This window comes from Pyrus communis, chromosome 13 (assembly GCF_963583255.1).
Source record: "Pyrus communis chromosome 13, drPyrComm1.1, whole genome shotgun sequence".
In the NCBI taxonomy this organism is placed as follows: domain Eukaryota; kingdom Viridiplantae; phylum Streptophyta; class Magnoliopsida; order Rosales; family Rosaceae; genus Pyrus; species Pyrus communis.
Window position 1 is genome coordinate 2,231,636 of NC_084815.1, and position 20,176 is coordinate 2,251,811.

General features: G+C 36.4%; 2 protein-coding genes across 2 annotated transcripts; both read left to right on the plus strand.

Moving 5' to 3' along the window:
• The first annotated feature begins 7,348 nt into the window (after positions 1-7,348).
• LOC137713452 (kinesin-like protein KIN-5C) lies at positions 7,349-13,999 on the plus strand. Its single transcript, XM_068452747.1, has 23 exons — positions 7,349-7,584; positions 7,730-7,859; positions 7,976-8,134; positions 8,227-8,576; positions 8,654-8,792; positions 8,878-8,975; positions 9,063-9,219; positions 9,651-9,720; positions 9,806-9,882; positions 10,231-10,284; positions 10,381-10,461; positions 10,550-10,661; positions 10,741-10,827; positions 10,921-11,096; positions 11,201-11,362; positions 11,476-11,583; positions 11,760-11,918; positions 12,005-12,088; positions 12,180-12,385; positions 12,478-12,579; positions 12,720-12,829; positions 13,236-13,387; positions 13,535-13,999. Exons 1-23 carry the CDS (start codon positions 7,526-7,528, stop codon positions 13,730-13,732), a joined length of 3,030 nt encoding a protein of 1,009 aa, XP_068308848.1. The 5' UTR covers positions 7,349-7,525; the 3' UTR covers positions 13,733-13,999.
• A 1,280-nt stretch (positions 14,000-15,279) lies between these two features.
• LOC137713593 (beta-fructofuranosidase, insoluble isoenzyme 1-like) lies at positions 15,280-18,845 on the plus strand. The gene is made up of 6 exons (XM_068452912.1): positions 15,280-15,466; positions 15,990-15,998; positions 16,223-17,076; positions 17,568-17,977; positions 18,085-18,187; positions 18,303-18,845. The coding sequence occupies exons 1-6, from the start codon at positions 15,280-15,282 to the stop codon at positions 18,498-18,500; spliced, it is 1,761 nt and encodes a 586-aa protein (XP_068309013.1). The 3' UTR covers positions 18,501-18,845.
• The last annotated feature ends 1,331 nt before the right edge of the window (positions 18,846-20,176 follow it).

Consider the following 20,176-nt stretch of genomic DNA (forward strand, 5'->3'; position numbering starts at 1 on the left):
TCCATTCATACCTTCCACAAAAAGCCAATATATTACCCTTCTTTATTACTTCTTGTGAAAAACCACAATGATGACCTGATAATAACAGATGAAGAGCTCCATATGGACATTGAGTTGCAGAACATGTTAGATATGGCATGCAAGGAGGATGGCATGGAGGAAATTTCAAAATCTCCTCTTAACACTTTTGATGGTAAGTTTCTAAAGTATTTTCTCAAATTATTAAGATTGATTTTGGAATTTAGGGTTTTTGTTCTCCTCTTGCGTAAGGTTTTTATCTCAATTTGTTTTTTAGGGTTATTTTTTTCTTTCCCTAATTTGTGGTTCAAATTTCAATCGAATGAATGAATACTGGTGTAGTTTTAATTTTTAAAGAAGATTTTTCAAATCATGGATCAGAAAATTAAAAATTGATTTGTGTTGGTTTTGGGGAAATTAATTTTCTATTGGAATGCTGTTTGTATTGGTCCCCAATACACTTTAACTTAATGGTAAATTGGTATTAGGTTTAAATGGTTTTACCTAGGCTCCATGACCATATGGAATTATTGGGTGCCTAATCTCAATGTGCAAAAATCGATGTATAGAGCTGCTTTACAGCTTAAATTTCGAGTCTGCTGCCAGTAAATACCTACAATGTTAGAGTTAAGTTTGATACATACAATGTTTTGGTGTAAACTTGATATAATGCATACAATGCTTTGGTATAAATTTGATAATCAAATGTCTAACACATTGATAAAACCAAAGTATATATTCTACATATATAAATGTGTTTGTTTGTGATATATAGGAAGTCAACCAACACTTGATGAGCCTGATAAAATGCTCTTCCATTAACTCTTGAGCTTAATGTTAAACCTCACAAAGGTCATCCAATGGGGTCTAAAAATAGAAAAGAAGCAAGCTCTACAGAGCATGATCCTTCAAAGTTTGAAATAGTGGAGAAGGCTCAGAAACGTGCTCGATAGTTATGTCATTTTTTTATATTTATCTTTTAATATTGTCTAGTGTGGTCATGATTATTTATATATACGTATAACTTAATGTTCATTGTTTATAGGTGTGAGGAGCATAATGATTTGCCAAAGAAACTTTTTGTTAATAATAGTTTAGATGTGTAAAGAACACATGAAAGTACATATATTTTTGTTGATTTTTCCCCATAAAAATACTAATCAAGTTTGTAATTTTCTTCCCTTTGTTGACATGTTTTTATTTTCCTGTAGGTTGGAGTGCATGGGTTTCATATCTTTTTGGTAACATTGACATCTCCTTTTGAACACATGGATTAAAGGCCAAACATAGTGTAGGCAGGGTGTGAAAGCTTGTAATGATATCTGATATATTTTTTGGGGCATGAGGCTACTATTATGGGAATTAAAGTGTATGTGGATTGCTTACTAGTATTTTGTACAATTCATGTAACTTATGCATATATGTTGTATCATTAGGTAATCGTTTTATTTTTATTTATATATTGCTGAAACTTTATTTTTATTTTTATAATAGGTGTTTTATACTTGTTTTGGGATCTCTCAGGTTAGGCAGTGGAACTTAAAGAGTTACAAATGGGCATATATGCTTGTGTGTTTTAAAAAAAAATGTTTAAAATAAAATAACAAAAGTATTCTAAAATTCCAAATGTTAAAAAGTAGAAAGGGTATGTATGGAAGATTAAATTGTAGAATACCAATTAAATATTAAAAAATAGGAAGGGTGTGAGAAAAGTAGTTAGGAGTGTGAATATCACACCCCAAATTATATATGTTATCCAATCAAAACTTAAGATAACAACTTAAATATCACAAGTACATTGTCACTGTATCATCCCATGACAATGATACGACGCCGAGTCATCCCGATTCTTTTCATATCATTCCATGTTGCATTGAGGGGTCTACGTTTTGCAGGTAAATGTTACTCTACATCGTTATCATGGTTAATGGGCATCCATCCCCTCTCATTAGATAGGTGAACCAAATCCAACCCACTGAGTTGTGGGTACCCAGTTAGCACAATGAATTACAAAATGTTAAGTATTATTTAATGGGTATGGTTGGTCCGAACCCACATATTTTGCCCAAATGCCCATCCCTACAGAAGTGAATGATTAAGGTTTGATTTGATACTGAGATGATTCTGAAAAAAAATTGGTATAAAAAAAAGTTGGGAGCTGTTTTTGTGTTTGGTAAACATTCAGCTTCAGTTTTTTTTACAGTTTTGGGTGAAAAAAAGCCAAAACAAGAAGATGCAAAACCCAGTTTTGAAAAACTAGCTTTTTTTTCACATCTGTTTTGCATAAAAGTTTACCAAACACTATAATACTGTTTTTTTTTTTTTGAAAGTACTTTTACAAAAATGTTTATCAAACACTCTGCTGCTTTATTTCACAGCTGCTTATTCTCACAGCACAACAGAAGTAGTTTTTTTTCATAGCACATTAATACCAAATCAGTCCTAAACTTATGGGTTGGCCCACACCAATCTTTTTCAAGATCTTCGCCTTGATATATACGACACACACGTACAATGTATGGCTCATCGTTCTTTAGCCCAAAACATTTGACAATGTAATTTAGCTTTTGGATAAAAAAAAGTCTCTCTCAAAATAACGACTTGACAAGAATGGGACCGGGTCATTTAGATATTGTAGGTAGCCTCCTTCTGCTGCTGTGTTGATATGATGTCTCTCATGTGCAAAAGATTTGGTGTAGTGTATGTCATACCAGAAATGTCCCTCGGGTTTCCAGCTTCGGCGCATTTGGCGATAAAATACTTGACACTAATGGACGTGACAAAAGTTTTACCCGAGTAGGCTTGTGCACATAGTTCAAAAGAAATTATATTTGAAAAGTTAAAAAGTATCATACGAATTTTATCCGATGTTCCGAAGGGACAAAAAATTAATAAGTGTAAGCTCTAAATTACTTGCGAAACAAATGTAAATCTCAAAGTGAATGTTGACAGATATATAGCTTTGAATCACTTGCAATAAAATATAATTAAAATGAAACTGGTTTTTTTAACTTGAACACACACTATCATATGAGTACACAACTTATATTTATACATCTTAATTGAATTGTTCGAGAATTTAATGACTTGGACTCACTTCTCAGCCACATGGTTTTGACTTCTTGTAAAATTTACAATATTATTCTAACACTACGATACCTTAGTAGGTGAAATTAGTAGATTTTTCTAGCTAGCATAATTAATCTTCACATAACTAATCCCCTTTGTCTCTTGCTTTTGCTTTTCTTGCTGCAGAAGAACCAGCAACCAGTTAAGATATTGCTACCGGAAGACCTGCATGTCACAGACCTGCATGTAACAGAATCCCTAAGTCGTATTTTGTTGATCAGATTGAATGAATAAAACACTGAACTCCGAGTTGTGCACAACCTCCGCTTATTTTTTTACTTTTAGATCGTATGGAGTAAGGGAAATCAACAGACAAAAACAAACATGGTGTGCCAATGGACAATAAAATGTAATGATGGAAGTTCATAAAAAAAAATAATTAGATACCTTCTTGTGCTGCCGTTGCTGCTACTACTAGTACTCCCGCTACTGCAACTTGTGCCACTCTTTTTATTTAGGAAAAACTTACGGATCTTAGACCAATCATTGTGGTTCTCAGGTCCCCCAGCCGACGGCCTTGGGGAAACTTTCGAGCGATTCTCAGGTGCCTTTTTTTTCTTCTTTGAACCTAGAAAAGTTGGAAAGAACACCTTAATCAAGAAAATTTCACTCTCCATGCTTGAAGACCTTGATATCTGGCGCGTCGTGTTATAGCTTTTCTGCTTTTTTCTCTTTTGCTTCCTGACTTGGGGTTCAACTTGAAAATCAAAACTCGTTTCTTGGACATCGGTTTCTTCTTTAACTCCCTGCGAACTTTGTTGCTCATCGAGAAAATCTTTTAGAGAAATTTCGTAACATGACTCGGGTACGTCTTCGATCATTTCCATAAGGTCCTTCCTACTTTGAAGAATTATTGCTTCTCTTGACGGCGTTGGACAAGGAATGCTATAATGATGGTTGTATGGGAGCAAAGGAGAAGACTCGTCGTCTTTCATGTTTGATCTCAAAGTGTTAGTTTCCCATGTTACCGGTGAGTAACAGCCAAAGTCTTCATCGGTATGTGCTTGTTTCCAAAAATCAAAATCGTTTTCTTCTGCGCTATCACGATTGGCGCTGCTACGAACATGGTGGGTTCGATAGAGGTGATTTTTAGGGCTGTTTTGACACTGATCAAGATGAAACATGGTATGAAGAGGGGGAAGTAGTAGGAGAGCTAGAAGAATTGGTTTACAAGTATATCATATCATGGGAAGATTTGGACATTGTCATTTTCTTCGTAAGAGTGTCGTATATAGGAAGCACTCAAGTCATTGCCGTCTTAGATGGGGCAGTCAAGTGAATAGTCTAATTCTTCCCCAAAATTTCCACATTTGTCTTTCTCTAAGTTTTGAATTCTTCCATAGAGAAACTTGACTAACTTCGAAAGTCCCTATTTTTCGCTTTGTCACGGGATGACGACGTAAAACCACTTTTCTTTGTCCGTGACACAATAATAATAATTTTATTATTATTATAAGTGATACTATTATATGTGGTATTATTATTTTAAGTTGGGTATGCTAGGAAGATAAAGTTTGTAGACAAAATTGTGTAAACCAAATGATATACAAGTTAATGATGTGATTATTATTTAAACGTTGATAAACGTGCTCATTCCTATAGGTGACACATCATTTAGTTTGTAAATTAAGTCTATAGATTTAATCTCCCTATCATTACCCTTTTAAAGAGTAATGCTAAAAAGATAAAATTTGTAGATAAAATTTGCAAACTAAATGATATGTTACAAATAGAAATAAGTACGTTTATCAACGTTTAAATAATAAACCAATCATCAACTTTTATATCCTTTAGTTTTCAAAATTTGGTCTGCAAATTTAATTTCCCTAACATTATTCCTCTTTAAAACTACACTAAAATGAAATCAAGTTAGCTGATTGCATGCATCAATCACGGTGATGGAGGGTGATTCATCAAGGCCAAAAATGCTTTTGAGTATGGACTTCGACTTGTTAGTGACCGGACGCAGAGTCAAAGTTCCATGGTTTGAAGTTTTCAACATTTTGATAGGATTTCGATCGGTTATAGTCCAGAAGGGATAGATTTTTTAGTGTACCGGAAGCACAGTTTGGTACAACAAGCGTCACAATACAAGTGGTTGGAAAATTGATAAAAAAAAAATTTCCAACTAGTATATTTTGACAATGTGTACCGGGCCGTTGTTTTCGGCGAATTGAAAATTTTCTTCAAGTGTTGGCAATACTCACCACCCTACTTATTATCATTGAATGACTTTAACTTTTAAGATTTGTGTCTATCCATAGATCTCAAAATTCAAACTCATCTAACTGTGATAAGTAAGATAATGAACATCATCATCACTTAAGGGTGGTGAATAAAAATATTTCCCATTGATTGAGCCATGCGCAAAATGTAGTAATGAGATGGGCTACATTTGGTGTCAGTTAATGTTGTGTTTCTCAATGAATATTTGTTCTAGTGGTAACCAATTTTCACTTAGATTGTTAATAATTAAAAGATTGCTAGATAAAATTTAGTCACATAATGTAACGGTCCAATAATGCATGGTCATGTTACGTACAAGTTGTTTTCTACATAAAAATGCATTGGGAAGTCACGATTACGATGAGCTCGTTTCTTATAAGTTGCTCTTTATGTACCCCACTACTATAGTAAAATTTGGTGCCCTCCTGAAAGTTGACGACTCCAACCAAATGGTCGGTTATTCAATGTATTTGGTATCGAAATTGTGATTACATGACATATGGAGTCCCTTCTAAGGAAAATTTTCAGTGTGTCAGAAACACGATTCAGTATACTAAGTGTCATATACAATTGGTTGGATTTGTTTTTTTTTTTTCAAGTTTTTAACCAATTGTGTTATTATACTTGATATATTAGATCGTGTTCCCAACATAATAAAAAAAAATTCCACTACTTGAGAGTAGTGAGCAAAAATGAACCCTTTTGAATATGCACATACTGCATTTATATCTCATTTGGAACAAGTTTTGTTGAATGATTCAAAAGTCAAATTATAGGGTTGATGTTTGGTCTTAATTAGATACATGTATACTTCAAAATCCAGGGTGTACGCGTATTGACATCAATAATGGTTAAAATAGCACATCCCGAGTTTGAAATTTCAGAACTTGGCAATTCATATCCTCCAACTCTCATCTCCTTAAGAAATTTATTAGAGTAGCAAGTTATTTATCTATTTCTTGGTTGACAAAAGGGCTTAAGCCACTTAGTATTCATTTTCATTTGTAGTTATTTATCTATTTCTTGGTTGACAAAAGGGCTTAAGCCACTTCGTATTCATTTTCACTTGTAAGTGAGAGGTTTTAGGTTTGATTTTCGGGAAAGGTGAATTTGAACCATATTATTGCTAGCTCATTGTAAGGCTTAGCCCACTTTTCCACCCTCATAGTATAGATAATATCGTTTGCTCAAAAAAAAAAAAAAAACAGAAAAAAGAAAAGGGGCTTAAGGCTCATAAAAAAAAAAATACATTAGGATGTCATGAGGCCAAGCTCCTGCTATATCAGCAACTAGAAGACATCGACGAGTTGAAGGAACTTACTCAGAAAATATTGAACTCAAATAGCATGATAAACCTATACGATCCAATTCATCGGCAACAAAATTTGAACAAGTTTATAACTCATTTGGTTATATTAACATTCTTTCTTGCACTCGAAGTGCCAAGTACGACTACCTCTCTTTCAATATTGCTTGTATAAATACAAATTACTCAAATTTTATGATCTCAATTGGTCTAGAGTGCTTCCATAAAAAAGTAATTGTACAACTCAAAATAAATCTATAATTCATTTTAAAAAAGAGGTTAGCTGATGACTTTGTTATGATAATCTACTATTTCAAAGGTCGGGAAGATAATTCAGCTACTCCTGATGACTGATTTTTCTAAGAACAAAAAAACACACACAGATTTGTACCAAAAAAAGAAGATCATGGTTATTAATCTTCCTGCAAAACTTGGAATGTTCTGCCATGTCAAAGGCCGACCACCTGTACGGCCCATACCACCTGAAATACTGCGCCACCGCCAGAGCCCAAAAACAGAAAGTGCCAGGTCAACCTGTTATTTGAGGTAAATAGGAAGGGTAATACAGTCCACTCGGCCCGACCGAAATTCAAATTGAAATCGAACAACTCGTCACCGTCCGATCTTACATTCTCTGAACTTTGAAGTGGAGCCGTAGATATAATTAGAGAGAGAAACCGCCCCTCGAAATTTCAAATCTCACTCTCATCCCGCTCTCCTCCCATTTGAGACCAGTAGAGAGAGAGAGAGGGGAGAGAGAGAAGTATTTAGGGATCCCGATCTACTACAAGAGATCCCATCATAGGTGCGTGCGAGTCTCCGTCCCCTTCTCGCCACCGCATCAGAATGTCCGGCCGCCATGAGAAAGAGAAGGGCGTCAACGTCCAGGTCCTTCTCCGTTGCAGGTATTTACCATTTCCCGCACTCCATTTCTCTCTAGGGTTAGGGTTTTTGAAAATTGTTACTGAGCTATGCGGCAACATTTTGAATTTTTGAAATCCCTAATTGCTTAGCGATTTTGTTAATTTGTTAATTAAATTGTTGATTTAGGCCGTTTAGTGAGGATGAGTTGCGGAGCAATGCCCCGCAGGTTATTACTTGCAATGAGTACCAGAGAGAAGTTGCAGTGTCTCAGAACATTGCCGGCAAGCACATCGATAGGGTTTTCACTTTCGATAAGGTCTTTTTCTTCAACCCAAGTATTGTTTTTTTTAATCTTGATATTTTTGGGTTTTCGAAATTTTGAAATGGGTATGATATGCTCAAAATTTACATTTTTGTGGCTTTTACTGGTAGGTTTTTGGTCCTAATGCTGAGCAAAGAGATCTTTATGAGCAAGCTGTGATTCCAATAGTGCACGAAGTTTTGGAAGGCTTCAACTGTACCATTTTTGCGTATGGGCAAACGGGTACAGGTAAGACATACACAATGGAGGGTGAATGCAAAAGGGCAAAGGTATGGTGTTTCGGTCTCGTAATCAGTTTTGTGGTGATGTTGTCCAGGTGTTTGTCATTTAAATCTGTTGATGTCATGGGATATTTAAACAGACTGGACCTAATGGAGAATTGCCTCCCGGGGCTGGAGTTATTCCAAGGGCTGTCCAGCAGATTTTCGATACCCTTGAGGGCCAGAATGCAGAGTACAGTGTGAAAGTCACTTTCTTAGAGCTTTACAACGAAGAGATTACTGATCTTCTTGCTCCAGAGGAACTTTCTAGAGCTTCTTTGGAAGATAAGCAGAAAAAGCAGTTGCCTCTAATGGAGGATGGGAAAGGTGGAGTTCTTGTAAGAGGTTTGGAGGAGGAAATTGTGACGAGCGCGAATGAGATTTTCACTCTACTTGAAAGAGGGTCTTCTAAACGTCGTACTGCGGAAACTTTATTGAACAAGCAGTCAAGGTAATGCAAATACTTCTTTACTGGCTTCATGTTCAGTGACAACTTTTATTCATGGTATTTTACTTTTTCAATTTCAGTCGGTCACATTCTCTCTTTTCCATCACCATACACATTAAGGAAGCAACCCCAGAAGGTGAAGAATTGATCAAATGTGGAAAGTTGAATCTGGTTGATTTGGCCGGCTCAGAAAATATCTCCCGTTCGGGTGCACGAGAGGTGCAATTTAGTTTGACTGTTCAAGTTTGTTTGTAGTGATAGGAATTGCTCTTTTAAATTAATTTTGCGCTCTCACAATTATTAGGGTCGCGCAAGGGAAGCCGGAGAAATCAACAAAAGTTTACTGACTTTAGGGCGAGTAATCAATGCCCTGGTGGAACATCTTGGGCATATCCCATACAGGTTTGCTTAGTGCTTGTTTGCTGTTACCTCTATGCCTATACTCCTTGTTCTTTCCAATTCTAATAATAGAGTCATATTTGAAATCAGGGATAGTAAGCTAACACGGTTACTTCGGGATTCACTTGGAGGAAGAACAAAGACCTGCATCATAGCTACAGTTTCTCCTGCTGTGCACTGTCTTGAGGAAACTTTGAGTACACTGGATTATGCACACAGGGCGAAAAATATAAAAAATAAGCCTGAGGTTTGTTATTCTATATTGATACCAATAGTATCTTTATCTGATATGTTTCTACAATGTGTGTGTGTGTTTTTTTTTCCCCCCCATCAAATCTACAACAATGGCCTAAGGGAAGTTTGTCATTGGCTCATAGAAGACTATAGGTTCTTTTGTTTTTGGAAGCAATACAATAATGAATTCGTCTTCTCAGTAAATTTGTACATAGTTACAAATAGGAGTGATTACTGTTGGTTTGACAAGTAATCTGCCTTTCTTCTGTGAAGACTATAGTTTTGATGGGCCTACAAGCCTCACATTTCATGTTTGTAATTTTCATTATTTTGTGTTTAATTGCACAATGGTATTGTCGTATGTGATATGTGTTAGTGTTGAAACCTTATGTATTTTATAATGTTTCATAAATTGATGATGAACGTTTTTTCAATCAATTGTAGGTGAATCAAAAAATGATGAAATCAACTCTTATCAAGGATCTCTATGGTGAAATTGAACGGCTTAAGGCAGGTTAGACACTTCGCATTCCAGTTAAGTAAAAGTTGTCTCTCTAACCTCATTTGGTGTTTGTTTCTAATATTTTGATTTGGTTCAGAGGTGTATGCTGCACGTGAGAAGAATGGTGTTTATATCCCAAAGGAGCGATACTATCAGGAAGAAAGTGAAAGGAAGGTATAATATTTTCCTTATTTTCCTTTAGCTTCTTAGTGATATTATTTGTGTGTCTGTATCTGTTTGATAGCTTTTTTGAGGTATTGTTGTACTTCTGATTCCATTTCTATGAAGACAATGTGTTTGCCACTTTCTTGAAGGCCGCACTTCATTACCTTTTGGCTTTGAGAAACTTAACTTTTCTTCCTCCATTCTTTGTTTGTGGTGGGCAGCTATTATGGCTTTACAAAAACACCTCATTCTATATATTTTGAAAGACATTCCCATTGTACCTTTCTTGATTAGCTGATTATGGGTCTTGTTAATTTTGTTTTGCTATATAATTATGCCTGTTTTTCTTGTGTGAAGTCCATGGCTGACCAGATTGAGAGCATGGGGGTTATGCTAGAAAACCATCAGAAGGTTTGTTCATATGATTTTTTTTTTTTTTAATATATATATCATTTCTGGTTTTATGCGATAACTAACTTCAGTTTTTATGTGGAATGTTACAAACAGCAATTTGAGGAGTTGCAAAATAAATATAATCTCCAGGTTCGACAGTGTTATGATTTGAGTACCAAGCTTGACTCAACTGAGGTGAGCTATCTTCATATACTCATTTTTATGGTATTTCGGGTATGGACGTTTTTTGCTAAAAAAAACTCATTCTAAACCAATGTTGCAGAAAACTTTGAACCATACCACTAAGTTACTCTCTACCACTGAGGAAGAATTGATGAAATGCCGATATGCTTTGAAGGAGAGGGATTTTATCATTTCTGAGCAGAAGAAAGCTGGTCTGTCTGAATCCTTGACTTCTGGAACTTGGTTGTTTTTGCATATGTGTTTGTTTTGATATTGTTGAACGCATGGCAGAAAATGCTCTGGCTCAGGAAGCATGCAATTTGCAATCTGACTTGGAGAAAGCACTTCATGATAATGCATCCTTGTTTCAAAAAATTGGTTTGTAACCTTCAACAACCAATTAACTTTGACATTGTTTTAGTTGTCAAACAACTTTACTAAGTTTTTTATTCATGATGTGATACTATGCAGGTAGAGAGGACAAGCTGAGTGCTGATAATAGGTTGGTAGTGAATAATTACCAGGAAGATCTTGCCAAACAAGTTGGTTCTCTTTGCAAGATGGTGGCAACATCGATGTCTCATCAGAATGAACACCTTCAGTGTGTTGAGAACCTCTGTCATTCTTTTTTAAGTGCACACGTTAAGGTATCATTTGACACTTTTCCTTGCTTTTCCCTTTACTGAGGTTCATCTATGTTTGGATCCTTTTTCAATGATGTTATCCTGCCTTTTGGACTTCCTGATTTTAGGCGATTATGGACATGAAGAATAAATTGACATCTTCAAGGGCTTTGTATCTTTCTCATATTGAGGCAGTGCAAAATGTTGTGCGTTTGCACAAGGCGAGCTCTAATGCTGGTCTAGAGGAAATTTCATCTTTGGCTTCTTCTAATGTGCAGTCTGTTGAAGAAGTAGGTAGCAATAATGGAGTTTCCTTGTTGCACTTTTCAGTTTTGTACCATGAAGATTTCTGTTATTGCTAACTGTTTATACCAACTTTATATATTTATTTTCTTGGATTCAGTTTCTAGCTTCAGAGGCTGGTGAAGCAGCTACAATATTTGAGGATCTTCAGAGCAGTCTCTCAACACAGCAGGGTGAAATGACAGCTTTTGCTAAGGAATTGAAACAGGTCTGACATCTACCTTATTACATTCAAATTTTGGTGGCTTTGAAAGTTCTATAATTTAATCTATGAAAATTAAGTTTTTAGAGCATCAATTATTTTGCATAGCATAGAGAAAAGGTAACTTTGCTTTTCAACATCTTATTTGGTTTCTTGCCAACTTTTTTTTTTCTGTATAACAGAGATTCAATTCAACTATTAAGCAAACACAAGACATTTCTGAGTACTCTCAAGGATTCCTACATAAGCTTTTGGAAGAATCAAAGAGGCTTGAAGATCATGTGGGACAGACCAATGATATTACACTAAATAGCATTGCTGAATTTCAGAAGGCTTATGAGGTATACACAATTCCTGCACAGATAAATCTGCATTGATATATTTCTTCTACAAAATTTCTGAGATCCCAAGTGGACGTGTGTCACAGGAGCAATCAAAATCTGAGGCAGAGAAGCTTATTGCTGATATCTCTAGTTTAGTCTCCACTCACATGTGCCGTCAGAAAGAGATGGTTTGTTTCTGTTATTGATATATTATAATTTTCTCCAAATTGAGATTTTTGTTCAATCTAATTCTGAAACAAATGACTGTTGAACTGACAGGTGGATGCCAAGCTTGTTGGTTTCAAAGAAAGTGCTATTGCAGACAAGTCTTTCATGGACAGTCATGTTTCCTCCATGGAGGGTATTACCACAGAAGCGAAAAGAAAATGGCTGGAATTTTCAATGCAAGCAGAAAATGATGCTAAGGATGGTGCTGACTATTCTGCTGCCAAGCATTGTCGCATGGAGGTTCTTCTACAAAAAAGGTAAGTTGGTCTATCATGTTTCATGCCGAGGCTTGATCCATATTCTTTTTTTCTTGAATGCTGATGTTTGTTCTGTTATTTTATTTTTCTAGTGCATGTACTGCTGATTCAGCATTGGAGCACTGGAAAAAGACACAGGAGTCTGTGAATGATATGGGAAATAAACATGTTTCGGCTATGGCGTCACTTATCAGGTTCATTAGGAATTTTGTTTCTTTTGCCTAAGTTTCGTGTGGGCAAACACTTTAGTGTTCTTTACAAAAGTATGTACTGGGGAGATGTTTGCAGTTCTTTTAAAACTGTAGATTAATCCTTTAGAAATATCTTGATGCAGGATTGCTTCTGATAGTAACGAGCAGCATGATGTTGAGATCAATTCAGTGAGGGTTGCAGTTGAGCAAGATGTGGCAAAGAATAGTGAGGATGTCCTTCAGCATGTTGATTGTAAGTTTTTTGTTGTGTTATTCTAATATATCTCTACCGGTGATTGTCCATATATTCTGAATCTCACTCTAGCAGTGATGAGTTAAAGCAATAAATTTTTTATTGTGCATATGAAATGTGAGCATGATTTAATTGGTAAGCAAGTACATGCTGTAGTATGCACATCAAAAACTTTTCATTTCGAAACTGGTTGTTAGACAGATAACATCCAACTGAATCACTGTTTCAAGCATTTGAATTTGAAAAATGAAATTGGAGTGCTATAATGAAATGTAGGCAAAGGTTAAACATTAGAGATCTGAATATGTGCGGTATAGTGGTTTTGTATCCGTGTTTCAGCTGGTTTTGGTTGTTTAAGATCCATGCGGATTCCCTAAGCATAAGATTTTATCAAAATTGCCTACAGGTATGCATGAGCAGGAGCAGGAATCTATATCTAAAATCTTGGAGACTATCAAGGCTCATTCAAATACCCTGGAGACTTTGCGGGAGGACCACTCTGGGAAAGCTGTATCAATTGAGGAGACAGCACGGGATACCTTCCAGAACCATTATTTGGTGAGCTTTTTTCCACACAACTTATTATGGTGCACTCATCAGTCATGACTATCTTCAGAAGCGGACATACTTAGTGCTTGAACACATTCTCCTCCTTTTGTACCGATATCAGTTCACGAATCATGATTTCTGTTTTGATTTATGTAGGACTATGAACCTAGTGGATCTACACCGGAAAAGTCTGAGCCGGAAGTGCCAAGCAAGGGCACCATTGAGTCACTTCGAGCCATGCCTATGGAAGCTCTTGTTGAGGAGTTTCGGGAAAACCATTCCTATGAGTCATTGAATGTGAAGGAGTTGAAACCGTCGCTTATACCTCGCTCTCCGCTTACACAACTGAACTAAATGTGGCGTGATCATCATCGCTCAATTACCTGCATGAAATGAAGTTTGTATTTGTATCATTATTATACACTTTTTCTTGCTTTTGAGGAATATATGTAGCAGAATGTAGTGGAAGTTGGGGTGTATTGTTTATTCCTGGTGCAGTCAGTGTACCAATAAATCCAGTCTTTGGATTTAGCAGTGTAGCTCGATATATATAGGGATGTATATTAGAGGCAGAAAAAACCTACATCTGTTTAATTTTTATTCCATCAATGCTGTTTTGTTCAACCACATTTGCCTTTCTTTGCAAGTTTTTTTTATTTCCTTTTTCTTTTCGCTTTTACTTTGATTTCGTTATCTCCTTCCACGCCGTCCAGGATTTCACGATCACCGCTGGTGCCACCAATCTCTTCCTCTTCCTCTCTTCTCGAATTCTCTCTTTAGCAGTGAATGCAAAATATAGAAATACAATTTACAGGATTGTATTTTGCTCCCTATACCATCGACGGTTAAGAACTCATGAGTAGAAAAGGAATGGTGTTCCAGATGGTAAAATTTTTGAATCTGAATATTTTTCGAAAAATTGGAATGCATTGAAAGGTTCCTAATTTCATATTCAAAATTTTGCACTTTCTCCCGGGTCACAAGCATATTATCCTGCTAAAGGAATACCTACTGTTACTTGTATGTTTTAAGGATATAGAGAAGAGATTTAGCCTAATGTCAGAGTGCCTAAGGTGATAGCTTGGATTCGAAGTTAGTGTAGACATCGAAATTTCGGTAGACACATGGTGTATGCCATGTATGCCCTGACATGTCGAAACTTTAATTTTGTTGGTGAACATTTATTTAACTGAAATTTCGATGTCTACAGCCAGATATATTGAATCATTTTTAAGACAATTTAGGTTTCCATTACTTCATTAATGTCAAAAGGGGACAGGCATGTGAAGAGGGAATAAATCTTAGCTGGGCAAACCACTTGAAAGAAATGCCGGATGAGGAAAAATAGACGATGGCCTCGAAGCTTTTCAGTACGATAGACCAGGAACCTGCAATTTTTTTTTTTTGTTTTTGTTTTGACGAACTACTCTCAACACTTTTGAGTCCGATCCACATCGATAACCCTGTTAATTATCAAGACAGAAATCTGACATAGCGCTACCGGATGTGTTGCACTAGAAGTTGAAAATTGTCAAAACCGAAACTGCACGAAAATGACTGAAATCAAAAGTATAATTTTAGATACCCTTTGCATTGTTTTTCTTAAAAAAGTTGTTACTATGTCTATTAATGCAGTTAGAAGTGTCTCACATTATTATGCTCGACATCAACCACCTTTGCGTGAAACAAGTGTCTCACATTTACTATATTAATAGGAGTAAAGCGTGATCATGAATGTGCATGAAAGACGGCCTCATACAAGTGCAAGAAAAATTCTTCTCCGTATTGACCGCCGTGACGAATACCACCTTATGTCTCGCTGAGCCTAGATCTATATATAGATAACTCAATCCCTATTTATCCAATAGCTCCTCTTATCTTTCTCATTGCACGTTCTAAATATGGATATCTTAAGAAAGTTAGCTCCAGTTTTTTTATTCGCTTCATGTGTTTTTCTGATCACAAACAACAATGGAGTAGAAGGGTCGCATAGGATTTACTCTAGGCTTCAGAATGTTCCTGCCGGCGAGGTGAACCAAGTCCACAGAACCGCCTACCACTTCCAACCTCCAAAGCACTGGATTAACGGTATTTTTCCAAATCATCATGCTTGGTTTTCTGATCCAGGGTTCATAAATTGTAAATAGAAGTTTATAGATAGGAATTATTCATAAGTTTTGTATCAGCTGACAGTTTAATCCCGATCTGCATGAAGGAAGAAGCCATCATTGCCCTAACAGATAATTCATGAATAAATGGCAAGCATGCACGTAATTTGTGACCTCGATATAATTGTATATGTTGGCAACATTCTTAATGAACCTGGAGGTTTCTTCTACTTTTTCTTAATGCTATACGAAAATTAGTGAAAAATAATTGAAAAGTAACTGGTTATTTTTTGGTTTGATATTTACATAGGCACTATTGTGCATGTGAGATTTCTTAATTGCTTGTTACTTCCCCTAATACATCATCATAGTCACCATAGCAGTACTAATAATTATTCTACGTTCATTCCTAAATCTTTTAAAGATCACATTATTTCACTGACTCTTTTGTTTTGCTTCCAATTTCCATGGTGGCCAATAATCGAACAATTTTCTATCGACAGACCCAAATGGTGAGTACCTTAGGAATAATGTTATTTGTATCACATTTTGACCACATTGCTGACTACCTCTTTAATAGAGATGGACTCCACTTGTGTGTATGAAACTCACGTATAAATATTAGAGAGTTGGTAAGCAATGTGGTAAATGGGGTCCAAATAGAAGCGCTTTTTAGTTAATCCCTTAATTACCTGTTAATTTTAATCTTTTCCGCTTTGACATACAAATTGAACAGGACCCATGTTCTTCAATGGTTTCTACCACTTATTCTACCAATACAATCCCAAGGGTTCAGTGTGGGGAAACATAGTGTGGGCACACTCAGTCTCTAAAGACCTCATCAACTGGGAAGCCCTACCAAACGCCATATTCCCCTCAAAATCCTTTGACATAAACGGCACGTGGTCTGGCTCCGCCACCATTCTTCCCGGCAACAGGCCGATCATCCTCTACACTGGCCTCGACAATGACAAGCGTCAGATCCAGAGCTACGCAGTTCCAGTGAACATTTCCGACCCCTACCTTCGCGAATGGGACAGACCCGATGACAACCCCTTAGTCCTCCCTAGCTCGGACATGAATGCGAGCCAATTTCGTGATCCCACGACTGCATGGTGGCATAACGGTCACTGGAGGATGTTGGTGGGTGGCAAAAGAAAGAAATCAGGGATGGCCTGGTTGTACAGAAGCATTGACTTTAAGCATTGGATCAAGGCCAAGCACCCTCTTCACTCTGCTCCCCTAACCGGTATGTGGGAGTGCCCCGATTTTTTTCCCGTTGCCTTGCACGGCAAGAATGGATTGGACACGTCGAGAGTTGGCAACGATGTGAAGCATGTGTTTAAAGTGAGTCTTGATGAAACTAGGTATGAGTACTACACTGTTGGGCAATATGAGCCTGAGACTGAAATCTATGAGCCGGATAAAACTTCGGTCGACGGCAGGGAGGGATTGAGATTCGATTATGGGAATTTTTATGCTTCAAAGACTTTTTTTGATTCTTCAAAGAACAGGAGGATCTTGTGGGGTTGGGCTAATGAGTCTGATTCAGCTGATGATGACACGGCTAAGGGATGGGCTGGAATTCAGGTATATCATAATTGCTTATTTGTTCTAGGCCTAGTATTTCTTTTCCCTCTCACTAGTTTTAGAAGGGAATGTTAGGCCACATTACTTACGTAATGTTATTGAGATGCACAAAACTGACGCATTTATTTATGTACTTTTAAATAAAGATAGCTGATATTCTGACACACTCACTTTCTAATAAAGTTTTGAAAGAATCACAATGACCACAATATTGGTGACAATAATGTTATTTTAGACACATTTGCCGACACACTCTCTAATAAAAATGAGAATTTTATTGTATACAAGGGTCAACATGTATAAAAAAAAAGTGCCAACAAATGTGTCCGTTATCTATAAACAATGGATCCTACATACCTCTATCAATATAATCTACAATGTAGTCGAAACAAGTTATTGTTTTCTATAATTAACTAGCAACATAATTATATGTAGAACTACATGGAGATCCCTTAATGTTTTTTTTTTTCATGGGTGGTATAATTTCGTAGGCAATTCCAAGGACTTTGTGGCTGGACCCGAGTGGGAAACAAGTGCTGCAATGGCCAATTGAAGAATTAGAAACTCTGAGGGGACAAAAGGTCGACTTGAACGACATAAAAAATATGAAGCAGGGAAAACTTGTTCAAGTTAAAGGAATAACTGCTGCTCAGGCCGATGTTGATGTTACATTCACATTAGGGAGCTTGGACAAAGCCGAGGAGTTTGATCCTAATTGGGAGAAGCTAGATGCAGAATCAGTCTGTGCCCTAAAACGTTCGAACGTTCCAGGTGGGGTTGGTCCGTTTGGGCTTGCGACGTTGGCGTCACAAAACCTAGAGGAGTTTACTCCGGTGTTCTTTAGGGTTTTCAAAACTAAGGAGAACAAGCATAAGGTTCTCATGTGCTCTGATGCAAAAAGGTTTGTCTTTTGCCCTAGTCCTATCTACCTTTCTTATTAATTCTAACTTTGATCTAGGATTATGTTTACTAAATATATTTAACCCTTAAAATATTTGGATGGGGCAGTTCTACTTTGAGGCCGTTTGACATCAAACAGTATAGACCATCATTTGCTGGCTATGTAGATGTAGATTTAGCTGCTGAGAAGAAGATTTCTCTAAGAAGTTTGGTACGCATAACTTGAACTCTTCCTTTGTCAGTTTAAATACTGATCATTTTCTATAAGTCATTAATTAATTAAGAACCCAAAACTAATATAATTTTTTCGCGATTTCTAATTGCAGATTGATCATTCAGTTGTTGAAAGTTTTGCAGCTGGTGGAAAAACATGCATCTTATCCAGGGTTTATCCCACCTTAGCTATTAAGGATGATGCTCAATTGTTTGTGTTCAACAATGGGACTGAGCCTGTTACTGTACAAACCCTCGCCGCATGGAGTATGAATGCTCCTAAGCAAATGAACCAAAACTTGGAGTTCTGATCTAAATATTAAGGGAAATGTATGCTTGGTTAAGCTGTCAGGCTCTTATAGTAATCTAGGGAGAAAAACGGGGTATCACACACTCGTTAGCCAAATATAGGCTTTAGCCAAGCTTGGCTTTCCTCACCATACATTGTGATATTTGAATCCCAATTTTGATTGAATAATTACAGTTTAAATATGAAGTCAATGAATAAAAATGTTTTAAATTAGATGCATTAAGTCTTTGAGTTAATGTAAGGGATAAGTAAGTTTTCATGCCTCCGCCCTCTCTAAAGTTACATCAATTGGAGGTGGATTGTCTGCGCTCTCATTTTCATACTCTCCTCATATCCTTCTGTGATGTATGGTCATAGTTAAGCTACATCAATATTTTATAGAAATAATAAAACAAAAAATAATAAGAATATAAAATATTGATGTGACTTAACCGTGATCACATAAACAGAAAAGCTTAGAAAACGTATGAAAATGAAAGGGCAGGTAATCCACCTCCATTTCAATTTGGGAAGCGGGGGGTGGGTGGTTGTGTCAGTGTGTGTGTGGGGAAGGGATAATTTCAGCAGAGAGAGAGAGAGAGAGAGTACATCAATTTGACGTCGAGAGGTTGTCACATCATGCCCGTGCTCTTTTTTAGGGCTGGTTTGGTATTACTGTGCTTTGAAAAAAAGCTGCTTCTGCTGTGCTGTGAGAATAAGCAGCTGTGAAATAAAGCAGCAGAGTGTTTGGTAAACTTTTTTGTAAAAGTGCTTTTGAAAAAAAAAAAAGCAGTATTAGAGTGTTTGGTAAACTTTTATGTAAAACAGATGTGAAAAAAAGCCGGTTTTTCAAAGCTGGGTTTTGCAGCTTCTTGTTTTTGGCTTTTTTTCACCCAAAACTGTGAAAAAAAGCTGAAGCTGAGTGTTTACCAAACACAAAAACAGCTCCCAGCTTTTTTTATAGCAGCTTTTTTCAGAATCACCTCAGTACCAAACCAGGTCTTAGAATAATGCGAGATATCAAAATTTTAAATTAAATTATATTGTTATTGATGATTGAATTATTATTTAATTATTGATTAACATACTTATTTTCTATTAATAACTTATTATTTAATTTGTAAATTTTGTTTAAAACCTTAGTTTCCTAGCATTATCCCATCTCTAAAGTTAGAGGGATAATCGTTAGATGGGTTGGCATATCAAGGGGTGGGGTCTGGGAGCATGATCAGGGAACGGGAACCATTGGGAGCAGGTTGGTGATGATGGATGCCATGGGTGCTTATCGGGCTGGTGGAAAGAGGGTTGGTGAGGGAAGGTGGAGTTGGTGAGTCGAGGGTTTTTGAACAAAACAAAATTATTAATAAAAGAAAAGAAGAAACAGTTGATAACTGATGAGAGAGAAACTTTTTAATTGTGTAGATGGTGCATCATGTATTTTTATATAAATGATGAAAAATTTAAAATTTTAAGTTATTAACCTTTTAATACACATATTCCATAATTTATATAACAACATGTGATGTAACACCTCGTGTGATGGTCACATTGAAAAATCTTTTCTAATAAGAGGGGTATATGAGGAAAGAAATTAATAAATTTGTTTTCAAGGTATTTATTATATAATTTTAGAGAGAGATTATGCCCATCTCTTTGTCTTCTTTTTCCACCTACCATATATTCACACCCACCATAAAA

Excerpts from the sequence above, each read along its gene's own strand:
- LOC137713452 (XM_068452747.1), top strand. The coding sequence starts at position 7,526 with ATGTCCGGCCGCCATGAGAAAGAGAAGGGCGTCAACGTCCAGGTCCTT. Across the intron at positions 8,135-8,226 it reads GTGAATGCAAAAGGGCAAAG|ACTGGACCTAATGGAGAATT; the intron begins GTATGGTGTTTC and ends ATATTTAAACAG. Across the intron at positions 8,577-8,653 it reads TTATTGAACAAGCAGTCAAG|TCGGTCACATTCTCTCTTTT; the intron begins GTAATGCAAATA and ends TTTCAATTTCAG.
- LOC137713593 (XM_068452912.1), top strand. The coding sequence starts at position 15,280 with ATGGATATCTTAAGAAAGTTAGCTCCAGTTTTTTTATTCGCTTCATGT. Across the intron at positions 17,978-18,084 it reads ATGTGCTCTGATGCAAAAAG|TTCTACTTTGAGGCCGTTTG; the intron begins GTTTGTCTTTTG and ends TGGATGGGGCAG. Across the intron at positions 18,188-18,302 it reads AGATTTCTCTAAGAAGTTTG|ATTGATCATTCAGTTGTTGA; the intron begins GTACGCATAACT and ends TTCTAATTGCAG.